General features: G+C 54.0%; 2 protein-coding genes across 5 annotated transcripts; one reads left to right on the plus strand and one right to left on the minus strand.

The window, feature by feature from the left end:
- Window positions 1-35: 35 nt before the first annotated feature.
- Window positions 36-6,618, minus strand: ORMDL3 (ORMDL sphingolipid biosynthesis regulator 3). 4 transcript variants are annotated; one of them, XM_045888976.3, is made up of 4 exons: window positions 6,485-6,618; window positions 2,974-3,168; window positions 2,102-2,253; window positions 36-1,687 (listed from the first exon to the last, which is right to left on the minus strand). In XM_045888976.3, the coding sequence occupies exons 2-4, from the start codon at window positions 3,145-3,147 to the stop codon at window positions 1,552-1,554; spliced, it is 462 nt and encodes a 153-aa protein (XP_045744932.1). In that variant the 5' UTR covers window positions 3,148-3,168; window positions 6,485-6,618; the 3' UTR covers window positions 36-1,551. The 4 variants fall into 4 exon arrangements, with proteins under 4 accessions (XP_045744932.1, XP_045744934.1, XP_045744933.1 ...); XM_045888978.3 differs by having other exon boundaries at window positions 2,974-3,173; XM_045888977.3 differs by lacking the exon at window positions 6,485-6,618 and adding an exon at window positions 5,907-6,152.
- Window positions 6,619-16,694: 10,076 nt separating this feature from the next.
- On the plus strand, window positions 16,695-19,142 carry LRRC3C (leucine rich repeat containing 3C). Its single transcript, XM_064583321.1, has 2 exons — window positions 16,695-16,810; window positions 17,433-19,142. Exon 2 carries the CDS (start codon window positions 17,470-17,472, stop codon window positions 18,232-18,234), a length of 765 nt encoding a protein of 254 aa, XP_064439391.1. The 5' UTR covers window positions 16,695-16,810; window positions 17,433-17,469; the 3' UTR covers window positions 18,235-19,142.

Below are 19,142 nucleotides of genomic sequence, written 5' to 3' on the forward strand. Positions count from 1 at the left end.
CGGGGGCCCTCCAGGAAGCAGCCAGACTCGGGGGAAACAGAAACACATTGTCCTTTATTTGCGTTTCTCAGAATACTGTACAAAGGGAGTAAAAATCCTATTCACACATTGCTTAGAAAGATTTTGAGGTGAAAGTTCCCTATGATACATGGGGTGGGGAGCAGAGGAACCAGGAGGCAGGAAACGGGACCAATGACCTCCCCTCCTCCCTCAGGGCCCTGGGAGGGGGGGCATGGGCACCCACACCTTTTCAAAAGTAACACAGACCCTGGTCAGATCAGGCAGGGGAGAAAGCAGCCCCTCTCCAGCCCACACTCAGGCCCCTGCCCCACATCTCCCGCCCCCAGGTGAGGAGACAGCGCCCGCAGGTCACTCCTGGCTCCTTCCGCTACCCTGCCTGGGCGGGGACCATTCTGTGGCCCATGCCCCCCGTTTGGGGGTGCCCCCAGAGCCCCACAGGTACACGCCACACAAGAGGCCCTGCACCAGCTCCAGTTTGCATGAGGAGGTTACGAGGCGGAGGATGCAGAAGGGCCCTACCACTCATCACATGTCCCAGTTTCCCCACGCCCCTCACACCACCACACAAGGCAGTGTCAAACTGGACCAGTGCGAACGATGACTCACAGGCCTCTTCCACCCCTCCCCACCCCTCACACTAACGCGGGAGCTCTAAACCCCCCACAGCCTCCTGTCCTATTATCACCACCAGGCTGTGGGGAAATCTCTGAGCCTGCCCCATCCTGTCCACTTCCCAAAGACTGAGGTTAGGTCTGGCTTCTATCCCCATCCTCCTCCCTCACACCGATCTCTGCTGCTGTGTGGCCCCTTCTTTCATGTCTCAATTCTCCATCCCCACCCCTGCCCTAGCCGCCCTCCCCACCTCCACCAGGGCCAAGATGAGAGCGGACACAGCCCCCTCACCTCTGGGACCAGGCCATCCCCACCCAGCCCCACCATCCCTCTCCTTACCCTCCCCACTCCAATCCAGTACCCAGGGTGGGTGGTAGGGGAGCTGCCAAAAGCATGAGACTTGCAAAGGACAGTTCTCCACCCAGAGGGATGAGGCACCGTCATGCGCTTGTTTTCATATATATGAGCACACACTGAGTGTCATCCTAAAGACTTAAGAATTAAAGTGAAACCATCCAGAAGCTGTACCGTCCCCCCTGCTCCCCTTGCAGGGGTTAAAGTGCTTTAGCAGTCTGAGGATGAGCAAGTGAGCAGGGGATTTCTCTTGTCCCAACCTCACAGGTCTGCATTCAGCCGGCAGCCCAGCCCATTCCATGACTGCCCCCACGAAGTCTCTATCCAAAAGGCAAAAGGAAAAGATCAAAAAAATCAGAAAGGGTCAGAGACCTGGGGGGGCCCACCCGAACCCCACTACAAGCTACTTCAAGTCGGCTACCAGGGGAAGTGAGGGGGGAAACTAGGGCCCAGAGGCTCGACCCCCATCTCTAGCAGGATCCAGAGACTCCTTCTGTCTTCAGCATCACAGCACAGTCTTCTACTCCTCCCCCTGCCAACCAGACAGGGGAAGGGGCTGTGCCCTCAGTACTTATTGATTCCAAAAATCCGGACTCCGTGGAGCTGGGGCAGCTTGGGGATGAGCACACTCATCAAGGACACAGTGTTGAGGATGAAATGGATCTGGTCATACTTGGTATAGAAGCTGGTGAGGAAGTACCTGGGTGGGAAGGTTGGGAAGAGGCATAAGACTCTGTTTGGAGGACCCCTCCTCCCTCACTCCTGGGTGGGGAGTGGCAGATCCCTGATAGCTGAGGAGTTATGGGAAAGACCCCCAGAACAGAAGCAGGGTGGCAAGATCACCCCATTAAAGAGGTCCCTCCCAACCCAGTCCCCTTGCTTGACCCCAGGTCTGTGGGCTTACATCACTGGCAGGCAGAAAGGCCCATTTGGTGAAAGACAGGGTCAGGGAGGCACAAGGCCTGAGCCCAGCAGAGGACCCGGGGATACTCCAAAGTCCCTTCCTCCGCCCATGCCAAAAGCCAGAGCCGGGGCAGGTTTAAACCTGGCAGGGTCCAGGGTTCCCCAGGCCCCGGCCTGCCTGCTGGCGTCCTTCTCTACTGAAGGCACTCACAGCACAATGGGTGTGATGGTTAAGAACTTCCGAGACGCTGTGAACTGGACCCCATAGTCCATCTGCTCCCAGTGGGTTAGCAACCTCGCCTTGCCCTGGTCCGGAGTCTCGAAGGGTGTCCCCTTCACCGTGTGCAGGAAGATGTACATGCCCTGGAGGGAGGGGCCTTCGTTAGAGGACACAAAAAGCAAAAGGCCCTCCAGCTCAGCTCCTCCACCCCCAAAAAGTGGGCTCTGGGTTATGTGGAGCTGCCCTCTGAGGGGCAGAGGGCTGTGGGCTGGAGGTCAGGATGGAGCAGCTGGGAGCCTGGCAGGAGACAGAGGGGACCCACAGGGTGAGAGGGCAGGCCTGGCATGAGGATAAGGCATGGGGAGAACTTAGCTGCAGAAATGCCCCTCTGGCCCAATGTGAGCTTCCCTGTGCCAGAGAGCTGGGGACGAGCGGATGGCCCCTGCTTGCCTGCCAGAGTACAAGCTAGCAAGCAGGGGCTGAGGGAGCAGAGGGGCTGGAGTAGAAGATGGCTGGAGATCTGGACTCGGGAGAGGGGCATTTCTGTGCCAGGCTAGGCGCCTGGGTCCTGGGGACTCTCTGGAGCCCTTAGTTCAGCTCCTAGTGGCCCTCCCTCCAGGTCCCCAAGCCACCCCGTGCTGGAGATGTGCACAAATCTGCAGGTTGTCATCCTCAGAGTGCACGTGGCTGGAACCCAGAAGTCGGGAGGAGGCAGAGATGAGAGATGCATCCGGGCTCCGGTGACAGATGTTGTCAGCACGTCACCCTGACATCTGGCCCACGTCTGGGGGGGCTCCTCTGACTCCTCAGCCCCACCAAAGAGCAGCCCACATGGCCTGGGCAGGCAGCAGGCAGACCCTCACCATGTTGTGGATGAGGTTGGTGAGGGTCCAGACAACAGGGACGCTGACAAAGGGGATGCTGAGCAGCACGACATGGAGAAGCCCGATGGCCAGCACGTAGGACAGCCAGATGCCGCGGCTGTTCATCACCCGCGTGTTGGGGTTCACCTCACTGTGTGCCGTGCCCACATTCATCCTGCCGCCCCTCTCGTGCCACTGCTCTGCAAACAAGCGGCACAGGTGAGACAGGTCACACCACTTTCCCTGCCCCCTCACGCCACCCAAATCCCTCAGGGAGGGAGGCTCTGCTCTCCCCAAGAACTCCGGGCAGTTCGGCTTTGATTCTCAAGCAAGGAGGCCCAAGAAAGGCTGTGTGGACTTAACTCCATTCATTTCCCACCGCTCTCAACTGGGATAAACACCACCAGGCCGCCCCACACTGCCCCACACTGCCGGATGGTGCCCCTCCAGGCACTGGGACTGCCTGGGTGGATAGGTCATCAAGAGGCATCCAGCCCAGAGCAAAGAAACCAGTGCCTGTTCCCCAATCTCATCTTCCAGAACATTCCCATGAGGGTCCTCTTCCCAGAAGGTCCAGGGGAGGGGAGAAGAGGCCTGTCCCCTCAGAATCACACAACATAATCCCTCTGGACTATCTTGCTGAGGTCCTGATATGTGGCATCTCCTAACTCTGAGCTCCCCGCACCATTAGAATGAACAAAAGGGGGTGGGGCCCGTGAGAACAGGCAGCAGGAGATGCAATATATAGGGGTCATTGCTTCTACTCTCTCCCCTAATTCTCCAATCCTGGATTTCTCCCAACCCTGGTCCAGGAGAACTGACAGAGTGGAAAGAGGGAGAGAGGGAAGAAAAGAGAAGACAACAGACTACGGACAACCTCTGCCCAGACTTGGAGGCCTCTTTCTTGGTGACACAAAACAACCCAGGCAAGATGTTTTATCCTTTTGACAGCCACTCAGGCTAACCCTTGTGATGCCACCCACTCTGCTGCCAAACCACCAGTGCCCTTTTCCCCACCATCGGAGGGGCGAGGATGGAGAACGCGGCCAACGTCTACAGCTCCCACGAGTCGCTGAAATCCACATCAACACGCCCCTCCCAAGGACACAAAAACTACCCCTGCGGCCTGTCTCCTGCCCCCTTTCCTCTCTGCCTGGCCCAGCCTCACCTCAGCCTCTTTCCCCAGCACCTGCACCATGCTTCCCATTGCCCACCTCCAGTGGCAGAAGTCCTGCAGCAGGAGGACCCAGGAGGGCTGCCCTTGATGCCCCAGAAACAATGCAACCCAGTTGCATTTCTGGATGCACAAAAGGAGGGGAATGAGCAGCCCCTTGTCTAGAGCTCGGCTGTCCCCAGATCCCCAAGGGCCCTGGAACCAGCAGGAGGTGGGAACAGACTGCCTTTGTACTGGCTCACCTCCCTAGGTGAAGGCGGGTCCTGCCTGATAAAGACCTTAGGTCATCACCATGGAAACAACCCTATCTTTCCTGGGGGTGCAGAAAGGGGTCCCAGATGGGGGTATCCGGAAAGTACACAGAAGGCCATCTCCCTCACCCTGCTGCAACAACCCCCCTCAGATTCCGCTGCTATCTATCTCTGGCTAGGATCACAGCCAAGCCTGTGTGGGAGCCAGGATTCTCAAGGATCGGTTCCTTACTTCCAGAATAATGAGAACAAATTTCCTCTTCTCAGGGAGCTCTAGGCTAAGAGACCTCAGGAGAAATGTGACCCACAACACACCTTCCCAACATGCAAACATGCGTGAGATGGCCCAGGGTGCATCCCAGAAGTAATGCTCCTGGGGCCCATCAGCTCAGCCCATTAGGCAGGATAATTGGGCCTAACAGAAACCCAAGGAACTAGAAAACCGGGACTGGCTCGGTTATTTACCTTCCCAGGGCCTTGGAGCTTCAGTTGCCCTAACACGGCTCCTGGGACACGTACTACGCAAAAGCCTGGGGCGGTGGGGAGCTGGCTAAGAAGTAAGGCCTCTGAAGGACTTACTACTAAGGAGAGAGGCAGAGCTCCCCAAGTCTGACCAGAAACTGCTGTCCCTCCCCATTTCTCCCTAACCTAGATAAACAAAGGTGTAGGAGTGCAGAGACCTGTAGCCGTCCCTGGTGTTTTGTCTAGCAGTACCAAGGGCTTTGCTGAATCCCAGATCATCCTACACTTCTTTCTTGCTGAGACAGGGCATCCAATGAAGATCAATGAGTCTAGGAGGGGCCTAGACTTAGGACCTAACTGGTACCCTCGGAAGCATCTTCCTGAAGACCGAACACTAGTTGCCCTGACAGCAGAAATCCCAGAAGACCCCCCAAAAGACAGAAGAAATCAAGAAACTAAGAAAACGACTGGCAGCCAGAAAGCACTCCTAAGAGGTTTGTGTGACTAAGGGTACATATCACTTCCATTAGTAAAACAAAACTAAACAAAAAACCCAACTGCCCCTCGCCCAGAGGGAAGAAATGGGGAGAAGAGCCTGGCAGAGGCAGAGTGAGTCTACAGCAGCTGAGGCTGAAAAGTTCTGTTGCCCTAGCTGGCAAGGGGCTGCCCTGGCAGTGCCTGATGTGCTTTCATAACCTGCCTCAAACCAAAGCCTGTAGCAACTCCGTTCTGTTAACTACTTTCTTGCTGGTAGCTCTTTTCTACTCCTTCCCTCCCTTCCCCCGCCTTGGCTCCGCACACAGATATCCCTGCCCAACCTGTCAATCTGGCACCTAAGCCCTGGGCCACAGTGCGCCCCAGGACATCTGCCAGGTGAGCGCTTCCCATTCTTTCCCCCAAGTAAGGGCAGCCTTTAAGCAGCAAACATTTTGCCTTCTAGAGGAGGAGCACAAAACATCCAAGCCCAACGGGGAGACCCTGGCAGCATTCCACAATGCCATTTTCATCGGGCCCACCGCCCAACCCGCAGGGCCACAGTCGCTCACCTCTCAGCTCGGGCCCTGCCTCCCGGACTCGCGAGGGCCGTGGGAATGGAAAGACGGCGAGTACCGGGGCGAACCCCCACTAGCTGGGGAAGAGGGTGGAACGAGGAGGTGGAGTCTATGCTATTGTTGGGATTTTCGGCGCGGGACCTCAAGCCGAAGAGGGGCCTCCCGCTCCGCTCCCCAGCCTGGGACCTCGCACTCGGAGCCCGGCCGGCCCGGCCCGGCCCGGCCCGGCCCGAAGCCCCACCCCCACCTCCACGCGTTCACCCAGCCCTGGAGGCGGCCAAACCTTTATCCCCGAAGCCAAGCCTCTCCCCGTCCCCTCCCCCAGCCCGAGCACTCCTCCCGACACCCTAGACTCGGTCTCCCCCCGCCCCCGCCACTTTCCTCTGTGGGCATCCCTTCGGCTGATGCACCCCCTCGACTGATGCACCTCCTCCCACTTCCGCTCACCCTGCCCAGGTCCCCTTCAGCCCGGGGCGCTTCCCCAGCAGCCCCCACCTTCTTTCCCGCCCCGCCTCTAGCCCCAAGAGGAGGCTCCCGGTTCGGCCACCCCGAAGCCGCTAGCCCGGACTCACCCCACAGGGCCGGCGGTCTAGGGCCCAGGATGGGTGCCCGGGGGCCGGGGCCGCTGCTGCTCCAGCAGCTGTAACAACCCGCGGCGGCAGCCACTCCGCTGGCAGCTCGGGCCGAATCAGCGCCCCGCGCCAGCCCCCATAACGTCACTGCCCGGCGCCGGCCCGCCAGGTGCCTCCTGGGAGTTGTAGTTTCTTCCTTTGCCTGCGTACGGGCCCTCCCGGTGCCTCCTGGGAGTTGTAGTTTTCTCCCCCCTGCTGCAGTCTTGGCCTCGCTGGGGCCGCAAGGCCAGACGTTTCAATAGCAAGCGAAACTAACATCAGATGGTACTGCTTTGGCGTGTAGCAATTCCTGCTTTTGCGTCCGCGCGCTTCAAATGCGGTTTACTCTTGCCTGGTTTTGAGATCAGGAAATTCAGTTTTAAGTGACTTGCCATAGGTCCCTGCTTGGGTCCCAGCATGGACCAAAACCCGGAGATTCTGACCCCACGTCAGAGTTTTTTCATACACCTCGCTGGCTCTGCCCTGGCCATATATTGGCTCCACGAGAAACAGCCTAGCCGGATCCCTTGCCCCGGCAGGCCCTCCTGGAAGCTGGCTTCTCACAACGTTGGTTAGGAGCAGAGTCTGGAGGGCAGAGAATGCAGCCTATGGACAGCATTTGTCCAGAGGCTGGCTACCCTTCAGTTAACTTGAGCCAGGCTGCCAGCCCACATCCTCAGCCACCCCACATTAGGCTTCAGAAGAGGCCACGTGTCTTGGGAAGACTCCATGATAAATCGTTAGGAGCCTGAATTCTAGTCCCAGGTCAGCCTGTGTGGCTTTGGGTGGGAGGCTCCACCTCTCTGGGCCACAATTTTCTCGGCTGCATGCACCATAGTCAAGGGCACAGATTTTATTGCCAGGCCAGCAGAACATAGGCAATCCTTTACCAGCAGTGTGACCCCAAGCAAATAACTTGTCTTAATCTCCAATTCCACATCTATGAAACCCTGTCTCCAAGGTTGTGCACATTCAAAAGAATGTAGGTAAAGCACCTGTTGCGTTGTAGGAAGCTATTCTGTAGGAGGTTGAACTAAATGGCCCTGAGGTCTCCTGGGTCAGTCCCACTCTCCATGTCACCAAAAAGGCCTTGTTTGAGTCATTTTCACTGCCCCCACCCAGCTTCTAAGTCCACTCTGAACCGCAGGGCTGGAAGAGCAGGGTCAGATGACGTCATGACATGCCAGCCTGACTGGCTGTAAGCACACCCTGATTGGATGTGAGGGGCCAGAAAGGAGAATGCTGGCCCAGGGAAACTGGGGAGCACTTCCCTGAGACCTCACCTGCCCTTCCCCAGGCGACTGCCAGGAAACAGTCATCACAAAGCTGGAGGGGGCCCCCAGAGGCACCTAGTGGGAAGCAAGTGGATATCTGAACCACTCAGAACAGAACAGGAAGCTTCTCAAATATTTCCAGGGCCAATGGCCAAAGAGCACTCATCCCAAGACTTAAATAATCACCCCAGAGTCTGAAAAAGTTCTACCTTATACAAAAGTTTCTCCTGCTTCGTGGGAGCCCCTTTTTTGTAGTCAGCCTTCTGAAGACATAAGCAAACAACTGAGTGTTGGCCTTTCTACAGAAACCTCCCAGCATTGAGGCAAAAAAGATGTCTTATTTTTTCCAAAGTGAGCCTGCTTGATTCTTTTGACTCTTCTCTGGAATTCTTCCATCGTCCCTCAAGTTGATCGAGCTCTCTGGATCTTTGCCAGTTTCTTCACATCTCTGTGAAGTTCAAAGACCGAGACTGGATCCACGTCTCAAATAAGGGCCTGACTAATGCATAGTCTAACGGAAAGATTACCCGACATGCCATGCCCTATTAATAACTCCTGTTATCGAGTTGTTGTTTTTTTTTTCACAATGGGAATGAACAGAGTTCTGACTCACTCTAGGTCTGTGGTAAATTGTAGATCCCTTTTTGCTTAATTTAGCCTGAGTCCCTGTCATCATCTTTCTCCTTCTTTAGCTCTCTGCCTTCGTAATTACCCTGTCTTCACCAAACATCCTTCAGCCATGAATAGGCCTAAGTACTGTTCAGAATGAGTGACAGCACTCTTATGTGGTGCTGGGGAATGCACAACCCCTTGAACAAACAACTGGTAATATGTGCCAAGAGGCTGAAAAGTCACTCAGACCTTAGAGGCATGATTACATTTCTGGTAGCATATTCTAAGGAAGTATACCCCATGTTCATTCCTGCGTTGTTGTTTTTTTATAAGAGTGGAAAACAGAAAGCAACCTAAATGCCCAAGAAAAATACTATGGAGGGGCGCCTGGGTGGCTCAGTCGGTTAAGCGTGTGCCTTTGGCTCAGGTCATGATTCCAGGGTCCTGGGATCGAGTCCTGCATTGGGCTCCCTGCTCAGCAGGGAGCCTGCTTCTCCCTTTCCCTCTGCCGCTCCCCCTGCTTATGCTCTCTCTCTTTCTGTCTCTCTAATAAATAAATAAATAAAATCTTAAAAAAAAAAGAAAAATAGTATTTCCATTGGATGGCATAGTGTGGTTATGGCACAGTTAGTGGTTCTGGAAAACCATGGGACAGTATGGAAAAATGTTTGCTAGGTTATATGAAAAGATCAGGGGGGAAAAATAGCATGAGTATTCCCTGGGGATGCAGTCAGCAAAATCTAGGGAAAAAAAACTAAAACAAACATCCAATCCCTTAACAAATAAGTTAGAAGGGAAAAAGGAGAGGGAAAGACAGAGTAAAACAAATTAAGCAATATATCAACCAAAGGCCATATTTGGATCCTGATTCAAGCAAACTAACTTTAAAAAAAAAAGATTTTATTAAGTTATCGGGGAAGTTTGAGTACTGATACTTAATATTGATGATATTAAGGAATAATAATTTTTAAGGCATGATATGGCCTTGTGATTTTTCTAAATAAAAAGTCTTCCTTTTCTTTTGGAGATATATACTAAAATATATGTGGAGGAAATGAGTGATGACTGGATTTGTTTCAAAATAATCTGGGCTTATGGACTTGGGGGGATACAAGAAACAAGATGGGGGTGCCTGGGTGGCTCAGTTGGTTAAGCGACTGCCTTCGGCTCAGGTCATGATCCTGGAGTCCCGGGATCGAGTCCCGGGATCGAGTCCCGCATCGGGCTCCCTGCTCGGCGGGGAGTCTGCTTCTCCCTCTGACCCTCCCCCCTCTCATGCTCTCTGTCTCTCATTCTCTCTCTCAAATAAATAAATAAAATCTTTAGAAAAAAAAAAGAAAGAAACAAGATGGGCCGTGAAATAATTATTGACACCGAGAGATGGGGACATGAGATTCCTTATTTTTTCTACCACTTTATGTTTGAAACTGTCCGTAATAAAAGCTTTTATAGGGTCACCTGGATGGCTCAGTCGTTAAGCGCCTGCCTTCGGCTCAGGGCTCCCTGCTCAGTAGGAAGCCTGCTTATCCCTCTCCCACTCCCCCTGCTTATGTTCCTACTCTCGCTGTGTCTCTCTCTGTCAAATAAATAAATAAAATCTTAAAAAAAAAAAAAGAATAAAAATAAAAAATAAAAGCTTTTATAAACCTGCATATGCAGTAACGGCGATGATAAGAAAAAACAGAGCAACACCGTTAGACCCTGGCACCAGACTGCCAGGGTTCAATAACCAGCTCCTGTACTTACCGGCTGTGTGACCTTAGGGAGGTCACTGAACCTGTCTGTGTTTCAGTTACCACGTTTCTAAATGGAGAGGGGGATGATCATGATCATGCCCACCTCATGTCGCTGTGAGGATTAAATGGCTCCATCAATGTGAAGCACTTCGAGCAATTCCTGGCACCTAGTAAGTGCTCTGTGTTACCTTTTATTAATCCAGTCTACATTTGAATGATGTTTGAGCATCTCCTTTACTAGGCCGTGGAAATCCGACAAAATAAAAACAGATCTTGTGTTAAGGTGGAGGGGTTGGGGGCAATCTCCTTCATGCTCTAGTTTCAAACTTTGTGTAATGTGAGATTATGAGTTTTCAATTTTTAATGAATGTGCTTGTATTTTGAAAACAGAGGAAGCCACTCTCAGAGGCTCTCCTGCTCTCTGGGAGCTCCTTAGTCTGCTGAGATAGACACATTCCCCAGCCTTGGTGTTTCCATCTAGCAGGGTGGCGAGGCCTCTGCTTGCCACAGATAGAAGTGTGTGGGCCAAGATAGCAAACATGGGCGGGGTCATAAGCTGGGAACGCATTCCCGAGATGAGGGCAGTGGTGAGAAGCGAGGAGGGGGGGGGCGTCAAGAAACAGAGCCCCTTTCCCTGACCGCTGGGGGGCGGGGGCAAGCAGGGTGCCCCTCCAATCCTACTACCCCCTCCTCCCCTCCAACTCATTCTTTTACTCCCCTGCTTCCCCTACCTCACCTCCCTCCTTCCTGAAGGAAGGTCACACTCAGACCAAGTGCAAAGAAGAAAAGAGCTGTTTAGTTCATTGGCAGGGGGGTTTGGGTTTGGGTGGGGGGCACCCCAGGCCTGGGGTAGCAGCGGTGGGGAGGGGGGCAGTGACGCTAAGCAGACAAAGAAGCACTGAGTGAGAGCTACTGAGCTGGTGAGAAACAGGGAGCATTGCCAGGGGGGCCTCGCTCTCCGCCCCGCACCCAGCCCTGTGGTTGGCTATTTGGGGCTGGACCCGGCCAGGGCCTCCAGGCCCAGAGCCAAGGCCTGGGAACCAGAACCTCCGTCTGAGAACCAAGAGCAGGGCTGTTCTTTAGACACCCCTCTATCTGCATTTTCTTTGATGTGGACCATTGACATTTTCTCCCCTGGGAAAAAAGTAGGCTAGACAACTGCGAATATTACAGAGCAAAAGGACAACAGATGGGGAAACTGTGGCTTTAAGAAGAAGTGCCCTAGTGCATCCCAACGGCATTACTACCTCTAGTAGGCCCTACCTCTCTAGAAATCCTGGGGTGGCCACTGCCCCAGATCACCTTCCTCTCCTGTCTAATGCCCACTCCTTCAGCAGTAATAACAACAGCTAACTTATGCAGTGATTGCTGTGTTCCAGGTATTGGGCAAAGGGCTTCACGTGTATAAGCTCTTTTAATCTTTAAAACGCCCTGTGCGGTAGGTATTTTTATTGTCCTGACTTTAAAATGGGAAAATTGCAGTACAGAGAGTTTAAATATTCTGCCCAAGGTCACACAGCTAAGGAAGCAGCATTTCTCCCCAAATCCATTCCCGGCCACACACCTCCCGTCCACTGTGTGCCTCATGTTCCCATAGGTGCCTTGTGAAGACTTCTATCTGCACTGAGGGCACTTTATTTCAGTTATCTGCCAAACACCCGCTTCCCCTGCTAGGCTGCTGGCTCTGTGTCTTACTCATATGCATTTCCTCCACACAGTGGGTTCTCAATGAATGTTAGCAGAAGGATAGAACTGACCCGCACATCCCAGATACACCCTCTCTGAGCTCCTAACCATTCTCAGAACACACCTTGTTCCTTCTGGCTCTTACCTTAGTCTGCAGTGCTTTTTCCTCCTAGCCTTTTCCATTTGGTAGACTCCTATTCATCCCTCAAGGCTATCCCTGACGTGTCACCTTCTCTGTGAAGCCTTCTCCAACTGCCCAGGCAGAGTCTACTACTCAGACCTCCGCGTTCCTCTGACCTCTGCAAACACCCCAGCTAGAGCCCACCCCATAGTTATCAGGTGCACAAATCTGGCTTCATCTATTGTCTGGGGGACATTTTACCTCTCTCTGCATCCCCGATGTCTAAGAGGCCCAGGAGGTATGAGTTGAACAAACAAAAGATGGATGGATATACGCCCCCTTTGTCATTTCCCACGAGGAACTTTCCAGCAAAGGTCTTTCCTGCCCCTCCTGCCTAAACTGCTCAGTAAACTGGCATTAGATGAGTCCCTGGCTGACACAATGGGTAAAGTAGCTAGCCCTCCTCCTTTCCTTTTAATTATCCCTCTCTATCCAGGCTGGATGTGGGAGCCTTCCACTTCAGGGAGGTAGGGACCTGAAGGCCTACTTTCTCTCCTCCAAGGTCACATCTTAGAGGCATGGAGTTACTGCCCTTGAAGGGAGGAGCAAGGACTCAGCTCAACCAGAGTGGGTGTCTCTCCTGGGCCCTGCACTTGGGAGCCAGGCCCTGCCATACCTCAACTTCTTCCCTGCCCCACCATAATAGACACACTGAACATCAGGCTGGAAGGGATCTCAGAGAACATGAGGTCCAGAGAACCAAAGGTCCAAGGGGATTGGAGAGGGATGCAGCCAATGGCAAAAGTGGTCTTGGGCCCAGCCCAAGGGTTTTCCCATGTACACCATAAGCCACGGCAAAGAATGGAACACCCCAGTCCTAGTTCCTTCAGTCCTGCACCATAGCTTCCACTCAGGCCTTTACCACGTCCCACCTGGACTGTCCCAGTAACTGGTCTTTCTTCCACCAATACATCCTCCACACGACCAGAAAGTGATCGAAACATCAAAGCTAATCTTAAAACCCTGCATCCACCAGCCACTAAATCAAATCCCAATTCTTACATGGTATGAAAGACCACAAGGATCTCGTCCCTTTCCACTTCAACCATAGCCTTTGCCACCACCCCTCCATTCCACAGTCTAGGGGAAGCCAAACCTTCTTGTGCTCCCCTGCTCTTGCTCATATCCTGCTTCTCCACCTGATGCACTCAGCCTTGAAGACCCAGCACAGATGTTGCTCCTTGGTAAAGCCTTCCCTGATATCCTGGAGAAGTGAGTGTATCAGGTAAGAATGCTTCCAGCTGAAAGCAACAGAAAACCCAAGGAGCTTTTAAAAGTCCTCATCCACTGAACACATGCCAGACCAAGGTTAATCAGAATCTCTGTGGTGGGGGGCGCCTGGGTGGCTCGGTCATTGGGCGTCTGCCTTCGGCTCAGGTCATGGTCCCAGAGTCCTGGGATCGAGCCCCGCATCGGGCTCCCTGCTCCGCGGGAAGCCTGCTTCTCCCTCTCCCACTCCCCCTGCTTGTGTTCCCTCTTTCGCTCTCTCTGTCAAATAAATAAATAAAATCTTTAAAAAAAAAAAAAAGAATTTCTGTGGTGGGCGCGGGCATAGTAGTTTTCAAAACCTCCCCTATTCTAACGTGAAGCCAAGTTGAAAATCACTGAAGCAGGGGTTTATTTTTCTCACATAATGAAAGAAGCAGGCGGTTGCTAGTGTTGGTTGAGTGACTCAGTGATATTCAGGCCAATTTCTCAGTGATACTCTTGACCTTTCCTTCCTGCTTTGTTGCCTCATGGTCACAGGATAGCTATGGTTGACCCTCCATGTTCAAAGCAGGGAGAAAGCGGTAGGGAGAAGGATGGGGCCATCCTCGTTTATAAACAAATCAAAGACTGTCCCAGAAGGCCCTTCAGCAGACTTCCCCTTAGATGTCATTGAACTGGCCCAGCCCCCCAGCCACAAAGGAGGCTGGGAAAATGTCTGATAGACTGAGGGGACCAATCAGGCTCTATCAGGAGGGATCGAGTACATTGTTCCTCCCAAATCGGCGGGTGGTATAAAGGAAGGAGATAAGAAAGAGATATTGAAGGGGGGCAGAATACGCCACCCCAAAATATGCCACTTTGACATTACGATTATTTTGAGCTCAATTCACATTAAAAAAAAAAAAAAAACAGATGCAAGAAGGGTATTCTAGTCTCCCCCCTTTTTTTCCTCTGAAAGCAGGAGACAAAACTCCCATGTGAAAGATGCCCTCCTGATACCATTCGATGGGGAGTCAAATCTGAGAGACTTCTGTACAAACAGACCTTGTTAAAAATAATCTTTCTCTTTCTCTAGCCTCTCCATATATTGTCTCTCTTTATTCAACCTAGCATAAAAGTATTCGCAACTTGCCACTTTTTTAGGTCTTCATTTCCTTACAAGGCTCCTGGGTGGCGTAAAGCTTACATAAATGTGTGTGCTTTTCTCCCGTTGATCTGTGTTGTGAGTTCAGTCCGCAGGCCCCGCTGAAAAGCCCTAAAGAGGGAAGAGGGAAAATGTCACCTCCCCGGCAACACGGCGTTGACAGCCGGCAGATTCTGCCACCGTTACTTATTCTCTCTCTGGGTCTGAAAGCTCCTCGTACTCACGTCAGACATCACGTGAACGCCCGGGGAGACATAGATCAACATGTCCATGTCTTCCTTCTAGACGGGCAGTTCTCAGCTCTCAGCTCGGGCTGCACATGAGACATGCCTGCAGAGCTTGTGAAAAATACCAGCACCTAGACCCAGACACCGAGAGTTGAATTTAATCGATCTGGGTGAAGAACAGGGTCTGTGTCCCCTTCAGCGAGCACAGTTCTTGGGACACGAAGCACACAGCACATCCTCGCTGAGCAGAGGAAGGAATGGCAGAGAATTTCTGCCCCAACCTTGTCGACCCCCAGCCTGCACTGCGCACCATCCCTTGTGGTTCCCCCTTCCTCTGCGTTCCTTCTCTGCTCAGCACGGCCCTTAGCCACCCTCAGTTAACCACATGTGCGCTCCAGGTGGACCCTCCTGTCTACACATTGCCTGCTTCTCCTGCCCCTGTTGTGCTGGGCACCCCAGTCCTGCTCTCTCTCTCTCTCGGTAGCTGCCCTCGTCTGAGAAGGACATCCTTCCATCAACAGCCAGGCTCACTTCGGGCGCCTTAGTTAGCTAAACTCCTGCCCAGGGTGAGAGAAGAACAGCGTGAGGGGTAGGATTCCAAATGTTTGCTCTTCCACATTCAGCCACAATCCCAAAATGGACACGCAAGTTTTCAGTGGCAGAATGCCTAACAAGCAACTTAACAAGCAACCCACAGACAAAATTTTCGCTTTTCCTGCCCAAGTGTAGAAAATGCGTCTTATCTGATTTCTTGGACAAATGTGAGTCTGAGAAGTGCCCCTGTTGCCGTCACAAGCATGAGTCACTGGTGAGTGTCTCCGGAGATGATATCATCCGATATCAGACTCTGGCCCTCATCACACTTCTGAAACTGCTTGATCAAAGGTCACCTCCAGGGCCAGCTTCACGGGCACGCGGCCTGTACCGTCCCACAGAGCCCCGGGCCCCACACTCAGGAGGGTTCTGCACTTGGTTTTATAATCCGCTGTTGCCATCTCGAAATTCTTAACAGTTTTTGAACAAGGGGCCCTACATTTTCATTTGGCACTGGGCCCTGAAATTATGTATCAGCTTCTGGTCGCTCATAGTCTCTTACAAAATCCAACGACGTTTTTTCCTTCTTAGTAGGGTCTCCACAGCATATGACGTCAGCCTCCTTTGTGCAAGAAAGGAGGTGTCCTGTGACACTCCACTCCCCAGTTCTCTTTCACTGCATTAGGAGAGGGTGCTGTGATAGGGTTGCGTGGGGTGCAAATGACGGTTGAGATCAAGAGGCCCTGGGGAACGAGCCCTCCCTGGCTCCCAGACATGAGGGAGACTTAAAAGGACCAACTTGGGAGTCCAGGGCTCCAGCAAACAGAGACAACCGGAGTCAGCTCCAACCCAAAACAGAAAATCAGCAGGAAAACTTATAGAGGACCGTATCAGACTTCAGACACCTTCCAACTTCCTGGAGGGGCTTCCAACTTCCTGGAGGGGCTCCAGACTTCCAACTCCTGGAGGGGCCATCCACCCATGGTGCAGAGGACAAACGAAAACTGAGCCACAGTGTCCTCTACCAGGCAAGAGCGTTGGGCACCAGAGCGTTGGGAGGAGTCAGGAGATGAGATCCAAGTTTTGCAAGGAAAAGGCTGAGGGAAGTTCATTTACCCCGGAAGAAGGTGGCCCAAGGCACGGTAGAAGGACAGAGAAGGAGAGTGGGGGAGGGACAGAATTGGGGGAGACGGCTGCTGGAGGCAGTGGATGTGAGATGGGGCCCACCCAAATTCTGCCCCCCAACCCCCACCCCAGGCCTGCCGAGCCGGGATCCTTCTGCTGGGCCAGGCTCTTGGCAAGCGGCAGAGGTTTTGGAAGGCAGAGTCTTAGCTCTGGCTCAGAGAAGAGGGACAGAAGATGGCGATGTTCAAGACCTTAGGAGGGGAGCCTAAGACAGAGAAAGGCATTGGGGCCTGGTCTCCCCATGGCACAGTTCATCAGGGTCCAGGATCTGCCCTGTCTTGGCATCTCCTGGCCAGGCCATGGCTCAGGTATCTGACACCTGGGGCTCAGAGTCACATGCCAGGAAACCCAACACTCTTGGGCCCCAGCCCCCAATTTCCATCAGCTACAGGCAAACAGGGTTTCTGGAGGAGGAAGCGGGTCTCCAGAGTCGGGCAGCAGGAAGACAGACTACTTCCGGGGAGAGGACACACAGGAGAAGGCTCTCCCACCAACAGGGGTGAGAGGTTGAGAGGAGGAGAGAGGGGAGGGGGGAGGAAGAGCGGGGTGGAGAGGACAAAGTTGGGGCAGGCAGAGGGGTGGGTGGTCCAGGAAAGGGGGGAGATGGCCATAGAAAGCAGGCCTTAGTCACCTAGCCTAGCTGAATGCCCTGAAGTCCGATCGCTGACCTGTCTTCCTTGTCTCTTATATGAGTGCCAACCTGGCCCTCTGGTGCCTTCGGGGCCCACCTGGCAGCCATCCAGGTAGCCTGGCAGAGAAAGACTTTATTCCAATAGGAGAAACTAATACATGCGTGGAAGCAGAGACTTGGAAGCCCCCAGACCCAAAGTGACCAACAGGGTCTTGGACCAAGAGACTTCATAGATTAACCCTCCAGAAACAAAGAGATGCTAGAAGAATCTCAGGCCCAGGGGACCTCTTACCCAAAGGGCCTGAAAAGGGAGCCTTAAACCCCAAAGAAGAAGCAAAAGTCAATCAGACCTGAGTGAACCCCCAAAGGAAGGCGCCCGCCCTCAGAGCCCCTATGGGGGAAACCTCCAGAAGAGAGAGCTGGTGGTGGGGAATGTGTGGAATGGAATTCTCTCGACTCATTCTTCCTTTATGGGGCTTTTCTTCCCCAGCTCCTACTTCACTCCAGGACTATGCCAATCTTCAGCCATGCTCCCACCAGCCGGTCCCCTGCTGTCTCTCCTGCTGGTGATAGGCACATGTGGCACGGAGCCCAGGCCCTGGGTCCCTCCTCAGGGCTGCTACGTGGCCGAAGAAGCTGGTGAGCGGACATTCCGTTGCAGCCAGGCGGGCCTGAGCGAGCTGCCCACCGGCATCCCCAACGACACACGCAAGCTCTACCTGGACGCCAACCGGCTGGCCTCGGTGCCGGCAGGAGCCTTCCAGCACCTTCCTGTCCTGGAGGAGCTGGATCTGTCCCATAACGTCCTCGCCCACCTCTCAGGGGCTGCGTTCCGGGGCCTGGAGGGCACGCTGCGCCACCTCGACCTCTCTGCCAACCGGCTGGCCTCGGTGCCCGTAGAGGCCTTCGTGGGCCTGCAGGTCCAAGTGAATCTGTCCGCCAACCCATGGCGCTGTGACTGTGCCCTGCGAGAGGTGCTCAGGCAGGTGAGGCTGACACCGGGCCCTGGAACAGGCATCGTGTGCGGCCCCGGAGCCCGCCCCGACCTCGTGGGGCAGGAGTTCCTGCCTCTGGCGGGCGAGGAGGAGCTGTGCGGGGCGGGGCGGGCCGGGGCCCCGCGGAGCACTGATGTGGCCCTGCTGGTCACCATGGGGGGCTGGCTGGTGCTCGTGGGGGCTTATCTGGCCCACTACGTGTGGCAGAACCGGGAGGAGCCCCGATGTCCCCTCAAGCGGGCCCCGGTGCTGCCCGGGCGCTCCGAGGACTCCTCCACCCTCAGCACAGTGGTCTGAGGACCGGGGCCACCCCTCCAGCCCCCTCTGATGACCTGGCCTACATTCCTCCCCCTCTGCCCTCTCCTTTCCCCTGACCCTCTCTGCCTCCTCTGCAACCCCATCCCATCCCAATTCTACCCCCCTTCCTCTCCCATCTCCCCTAAAACCCCAATCTCTCTCTCAACCAACACCCTCTGTGGGGCCTGGAGTGTTTGGTGCCTACTCTATCTCGGAGACCCAAAGTTCCCAAGTCCCCACGGTGGGGGGCAACAGAACAGAGAATGACAGTAGATGGTATGAGTGCCCACTCAGAGGTAGGGGCAGGCGGCCGTGGGAACACAGGGGAAGAAGCCTCTACCCGGCTGAGTGATCTCCAGGCTTCACTGTGTGGATGTTTGAGCTGACTCTTCAAGAACGAGAAGGGCTTTGGGCAGAAGAGGGAGGACCCCAGCTACAAAGTGGTGGACAAAGGCAAAGAGGATGCAAACAACTCAGAAATTATGGGCAGCAACGAGACATTCCTGGGGACTGAAGTAGAGGGTGCAGAGAGAGAGGAGGGGAGGCTGGGCCCTGTGGTCTCCTGCTCTCCTCTCTCCACCTCTGCTGAGAAGCTCCACCCTCACTTCCTGCCTCTCTCTCTTGGCCCCAGGCTCCTCTCCCTCTGCCCTCTGTTGGGGACCCCCCTGGCTTAGAGTGCCCTGCTTCCTTTTCCAGAGATGCCCCATCTCTCTGCTCCCTCCTTTATACACTGACGGGCTTTCTGAACCCTTTCCCTTGGGAGAAGAGTGGTCTCCTCTATGTTGGAGCTGAAGATGGGTCACTGGGAGCTGGAGGGGGATGGGGACTAGGAGATCTCCCACCCCCAGAATATCACTGGACAACTCAATAAAGTCACTTTTATTAATGCCCCTGACCTCTTCCTTATT

This window comes from Mirounga angustirostris, unplaced genomic scaffold (genome assembly GCF_029215605.1).
Source record: "Mirounga angustirostris isolate CCGP_5_RB_7025 unplaced genomic scaffold, mMirAng1.0.hap1 SCAF_17, whole genome shotgun sequence".
NCBI classification, from domain to species: domain Eukaryota; kingdom Metazoa; phylum Chordata; class Mammalia; order Carnivora; family Phocidae; genus Mirounga; species Mirounga angustirostris.

Bases quoted from the DNA above. Each gene is read 5' to 3' on its own strand.
- ORMDL3 (XM_045888976.3), bottom strand. From the start codon at position 3,147: ATGAATGTGGGCACGGCACACAGTGAGGTGAACCCCAACACGCGGGTG. The intron at 2,254-2,973 runs GTGAGGGTCTGC...CCCTCCCTCCAG, and splicing joins CCAACCTCATCCACAACATG to GGCATGTACATCTTCCTGCA. The intron at 1,688-2,101 runs GTGAGTGCCTTC...CTTCCCACCCAG, and splicing joins ACCATCACACCCATTGTGCT to GTACTTCCTCACCAGCTTCT.
- LRRC3C (XM_064583321.1), top strand. From the start codon at position 17,470: ATGCTCCCACCAGCCGGTCCCCTGCTGTCTCTCCTGCTGGTGATAGGC.